This window comes from Dendrobium catenatum, unplaced genomic scaffold (assembly GCF_001605985.2).
Source record: "Dendrobium catenatum unplaced genomic scaffold, ASM160598v2 original_scaffold_268049, whole genome shotgun sequence".
NCBI lineage: Eukaryota > Viridiplantae > Streptophyta > Magnoliopsida > Asparagales > Orchidaceae > Dendrobium > Dendrobium catenatum.
Window position 1 is genome coordinate 268886 of NW_021586447.1, and position 6052 is coordinate 274937.

Genomic DNA, 6052 nt, shown 5'->3' on the forward strand with positions numbered 1-6052 from the left:
ACGAGATTCTTTGTCCATCAATCTCTTTATGTTCTTCTCCTAATTTTTTTAATGGATAATTGATGGATTATGGCCAATTCAATACAATTTCTTTCCCTCTATTGAAACTTCCTTAATTAAAATCTTGAAATTAAAGCTCGATCTTAATTCAAACCGTGGGCAACGATTTAATTCTCCTCTTTTTTTTTACATGGCTTGGCCGGCCCTTTCATGCTGGTTTCTCTCTTACTTGTTCGGGCCATCGAGCATACATTAATTCCTAAATAGCCCATTAGTCTCCATTAATTTTTTAATTCGAAATAATTTCAATCGCGGTGTTTTAAATACACCTTAGACCTGAAATTGAATTTTTTAATCCTCTTGCTCTTTTCTAACCCGCTATTTCCAAGCGATTCCTCTTCCCTGCACGCGGCCTTGCCCTGTGCCTAGGGGAACTCGCGACCACCCACTCGTTCATGGAAATGGCTTGAATGGCGGAATGCTTGGGTAATTTATCAATATCTTCTTTATTGAATTCTCCAAGGCTGGACCGTGCTTCTGGTTTACTTGTAGCGTTGTTGCCATGTGATGTGCTCCTTGTTTAACCTTTTTGATTCCACTCCTTGCTGGGGGGTTTTCCATGTATTTTCCAGCATGTTTCCTTTGTGTATCTTGACTTTTTGCAATAGCTGCACCAAAGTGAGTCATTGTCTTTGAACTTCGAAGAATCTTTGCCCTTCTCCTTCCATGACGATTCTTTGTTCATCACCATTGCTGAGCTTTCAATTGCCTTCGGTTCTAACATCACTCCTCTTCGGCTTTCTTCTGCGCAGATGAGGGAAATGATTTCATTGAGTGATGGCGTCTACTCCTTGCCCAGAATTTAAACCCTAACTTGGTCAAATTCTGCATTTAGTCATGCAAGAAAATCATAGACTCTTATCTTTTTCAATAAAGTTCTTTTGGATCGCAGCATCTTCCTGACATCTGGTTTCTATGCATCTATAGTGATCAAGTTATTGCCACAGATTTTGTAGAATGGTGGCATACTCCGTCACTGTCTTACTCCCCTGCTTCGTACTTCCAACTTTGACTTTAAGTTCAAAGATTTGAGCCGCATCACGAGCTTTGGAGAAGGTTTGTTTGGCAGCATCCCATATGTCTTTTGCAGTCGAAAGGAACATAAATGTATCACTAATCTCTGGAGTCATGGAATTCCACATCCATGACATAATCATGGAGTCTGCTTCATCCCATGCCCCAAATTTGGGATCTCCTTCTTTTGGTCCTCCTCCAAGAAGGTGATGTATTTTACCTTTTCCCTTTAAGTAGGTCTTCACAAATTGAGACCACTTCAGGTAGTTCTTCCCATTTAGACGATAGGAAGGTTGCATGCTTTGAAGATCTCCTCGTCCTTGGTGCACTATCGACTCCTCCGCTTGGTCAATACTTTCGGAGGAATTGATTTCTGACATTATAAGATTATCTATTTCTCGTAATAAATTTCTCTTGTTCGACAATAAGGGTCGATAAGGATTTTTTTCTTTTTTCCCTTTTTTTCTCTCTCTTTTTTTTTTCTTTTATACCTGGTCAGACCGAGTCTTTAAAGGACTCGGGTTGGATACCAAGGAACGCACGGTTCCGCCTCTCCAACTGCACACGGGAGTCACGTACGAGCGGCGGGTCCTTGGTTGGCGGCGGCTTCAGCGTCAGTGGGTCGTTCGGCTCGGATCGGCAGCGGACGCGGCGAGAGCGAGGCGCGGGGCTCGGATCCGGTCAACTTCTTCACTGAGCGAGGGCCAGCGACAGAGAGGGGACTCACTTGTGACGGTGTTCCTTCGTCGAATTGGACGCGATTCTCTCTCTCGACCAGCAGCGAAGGGACGGGAGCTCACTTCGTGTGGTATCTCTCGGATGCAATCTCTCTCGCTCGATTGGCAGCGAAGGGATGGGAGCTCGCTTGTGCGGTATCTCCCTCTCCCTCCTTGTCCTTCCTGTCGGAGCGGAAGTTCCGCTTCGTCTCGGCTTCTGGCTTCGGCGTGCGGGGTCTGCAGCGATCAAGTCTCGGGTGCTCCGAGTTTTTTCTTTTCCTCCTCCGATGATCTAAGATCATTCTCCAATGGCAATTAAGGCTGTTGGCTCTAATACCATGTTAAAACGAGGATTTGCGAGGGAAAAGCTTGAAATTATTCATTACAAAATTCCCTACTTATAGATCTATACAAGATATCCTAATGATAAATAATAAATTGCAGATTTAATACATAAATAATACATAAAAATCTTTCCTAAATTCATTCCTTCATTATGGCGTGATCCACGAGAGTATCCCACGGATTGATTATTGTGTCCGTCGGATCCTTTGCACTGGGAACGGCTGGATTTCAACATGTACCTTCATTATTTTGTTAGTGTCCCTCTTTATCAGTACGATGAAAATTGTGAGATGATAAAAAAAAAGTTTTTATGATTTAGATGCGTTATCTTTTTCTTTCTTCTCTAAAGCCGGAACACAAAAATTAATGCTTTTATGGTAATTAAGTAATACATGTCAGCATCACTATCATCATAAGCCTAAGCAGACTTCCCCGTTCATTTTTGTTTAGTGCGTGAAATATGATCAAGTTTTTGAGAACGACTACTCTTCTACATTTTGTTCTGCCGTTTCCCTTCTAATCATCATCACTAGGCTTGTTGGCTTTATGAATCTTGAATGCCTATCATTCGCTATTAAAAGGTGTCAACTTTATTTTAAATTAAAATTACTATTTCTTTTGATTCTGGGATGTGTGGAAACAAAGAGCTCCTCGAATAATTGGTACTCATCAATAAAATGTCATGATTCATATCATGATTATTCGACAAGTTTTATGCTGGCTGTCAACTACCCAACGTAATCCTCCTTTTTTCTCACATCAATAAAATGTGAGAGATATTTTTATTGCACATTTTACTTGCAAACTATTTTTTTTCCAGATATTTTCTATAAAAATTTCCATGCCACCGCTAAGCATGGTGTTTTTTGATACATTCTAGGCATGAATTTCGAATATGATGAGACCTACAATTGGAACATAACAACATATTAAGATGATATGGATTTATGTTCCGGCCATTGGAAGTGGTCTTGATTTTCTGCATAAATCACGTTCAAGTTTTCAAAATGGTATGATTAGCCTCATTTTAGGAGTAATTTTATTTCTTCTAAAATTATGAAATCATAGCAGTGGATTGAATATACATGCAAGGCAGAAAGGAACCATTATAGTGCACGGCTAGCTTGTCCATATAATAACTTATTCATAGGCCGTAAGGCCAGATTGAAATTCCTTGATGTGTGTTACGCCAGCAATTGAGGCATATAAACCCTTGATAGAATTTATATTTGCACAAATTCGCCCATCACGGCTTTCCTCAAATTACTTCTTTCTAAATTTAGCAATTTGCAGTTTTTTTTTCCTGCTTCACTTGAGATGAAGTGATCGAAAAGAAATTACATTTGTGAATAAGAAAGAAAGAAGTTTGTGAATAAGAAAGAAAGAAGATGATGAAATCTAACTAATTTAAGAGAAATATTTTTTATTCCTACTTCCGAATTAATAATTGTCATACGGTAGCGGCTTGTCTGTCGAAGAGGAGAAATTATTCTGTGTGGACATCGGACACAACTTACCATCCAAAGGCGAATCAGTTGCAGCCATGTCATCCAATACCAAGTAGTATCGAGCTCGGTACCGAGCGATACCGAATAGGGGGTGACATGACGTATTTTCGTTGGACTCTGGACGGCGTTCGGTGTCTGCACAAAATAATTTTCCATCGAAGAGGCCCGGGTTTAAGCTGCTATCATTTTCATCATAATCTAACCATTCTATGAGCTGATGTTTTGTGATGATGCAGGGTGACTACCAGGTAACAGTTTCTCTAACGGGACCAGGCATTGTCTTCATTCAGAGTTTGCCTTTCCATCGCCTCTCACAGCGCATTGCTAGGCCAGTTCTTATCATTAATTTTTGCTATTTACTCTTTTTAAGATATTCTGACCAAAGTTTTGTATGGATCTAATAGCCATTCAATTTGTTTTGAGATGAATGCAATATAAATTTTAATTATTCTTCATGCGCTGTATTTTCTAAAAATAAATTCAATGATTTTTTAGACCCATCACAGCTAAATTTGGGGAAGATATCCGAACCCCAACATTTTCCCTTTATTGTTGGGCCTCCTATGTTATGCAATTAAAATAGATATTGATACTCTTGTAACAAGCTAATGTGAAGATATATAGCCTACTTTTAAATGAAGATTTGGCTCTGTATTATCTTACTCAAAATTTTCATTATGATATATCTTAAAGCTATTGAATTTGTTTTGAGATGAGTGCGATACAAATTCTGATTTATTTTTAATGTATTCTATTCATCTCATAGAAAGTCCAATAGCTTTGAGACCCGTCATAACCAAATTTTTGTGGTGATGTCTTAGGCTTCGTTTGGGAGGGCTTTTTTGCTGCTTCTTAAAACAGCTTTTTAAAATTTTTGTACTAGAAAGTCACTTTAAGAAGCAATAAAAATCCGTCCCAAATGAAGTCTTAATCCGATATTTTCTTATTTTTTTTGGGTCTCATGTTTTGGTCTTTTTTTTTGGGGCATAGAATTACTCATATTTTTATTAGTTTGAGTAACATTTATTTTTCTTGGTACAGAGCGGTCACACCTCCAGGAATGAGGGAGAATCCAAAGTTCTTCATTCAGATAGCCATCTTCTTCTTTCTTGCCTATGTTATGATTGTATCATCCTTAATCTTAACAGATGTTTAGAGTTCATTTCTTGTTTTTATTCCAGTTTTTTCCTACATTCATTCCAATCTGCGTCCTGCTACTGTGGAAATAGAGGTTCTCTTATAATACAACCCAAGGTAAAGTAGAAAATACTGTAGAAATTCGCTTGTGTTTTTGAGGCAGACTCTGAATTTTTTTCTCTTCCAAATTTTATTAACCATTTAAAGACATGTAAAGATTGTCCAGCATTGATTTTTCCTACAAGTTTTTGCAGAGTTTTCATGGTACCTACCTTGCCTTGTTAGATTGCAGCTTAGTTTGTAAGTCTTTGGTTTAAGGTATTTTTAGTAAAATATTTATGATTGGGTTTAAAATTTTTTGATTTGTTTTGAGAATAGTATTTTATATGAAGATTTTATATTGCACTAAATTTAAAGCAAATTCAATGAGTTTTATTGCTATCCCGATTTAGATTTCATTAGGGATAGTTTTTGGCTGCTATTTTTTATGGTTTTAAGAAATTTTTGTGCTAGAAAATTGTTGTAAAAAGAATAAGAAAGTTGACTCAAATGAAGTATGGGACAGCTTTCTTACTGCTTTCTAAAACAGCTTTCTAGTAAAAAAATTTTAAGTTTAAAAAGTTTTTGTACTATAGCTTTAGAAAGCAGGAAGAAAACTGTCCCAACCAGATCCTTAATTTGCATGAGAGTGTTTTGACATAATTTTTATTCTTATTGGTCTAGCTCAATGCATACCACAACACCATGCTTTTTATTATCAATTCTTACTGATTGAGGGTCTTTGTTTGGAACTTTTATTTGGTCCGTTCACCTAACGTAGCTCTACGTTCAGACGCTAGTAAATTAGTGCCACGTGTTATCATTATTTACCGCGCGGCCCGATAACCCGACCCAAAACGGACCCGGGATTGCTATGTTCGCGTATTGCTCAGTATTGTTAGTTATTGGTCGATTTTGATCGGCAATAATGAGAAATACCATTCTGTGAATACCAATATCTCGGTATTGCTCTTCACAGAGCGGTATTTCTCGTTATTGTCAAGCAATACATAGCAATACCGAGCAATACCTAGCAATACGCGAACATAGTTATTTCGGGTTTCGGTCCGGGTCGGGTCGTCGGGCCGCGCGGTAAAAAGTAAGAAGATGTGACGAAATATTATTGGCATATGAACGTAGAGCTACGTCAGGTCACCTGACCTAATAATTGTTCCTTTGTTTGGGTCAATTAGGGCAATTTTCTTTATGCTTTATTCTTACATTGTTTGGTTT

General features: G+C 38.0%; 1 protein-coding gene across 1 annotated transcript in view; it reads left to right on the top strand.

Moving 5' to 3' along the window:
* Window positions 1–5049, top strand: part of LOC110104827 — a 22303-nt gene extending 17254 nt beyond the window's left edge. Inside the window, exons 9-10 of the mRNA XM_020834095.2 lie at window positions 3880–3971; window positions 4685–5049. Of these exons, the coding sequence (XP_020689754.1) occupies window positions 3880–3971; window positions 4685–4799 (207 nt within the window). The 3' untranslated portion in view covers window positions 4800–5049. The remainder of the gene's footprint in view (window positions 1–3879; window positions 3972–4684) is intronic.
* Window positions 5050–6052: the final 1003 nt, after the last annotated feature.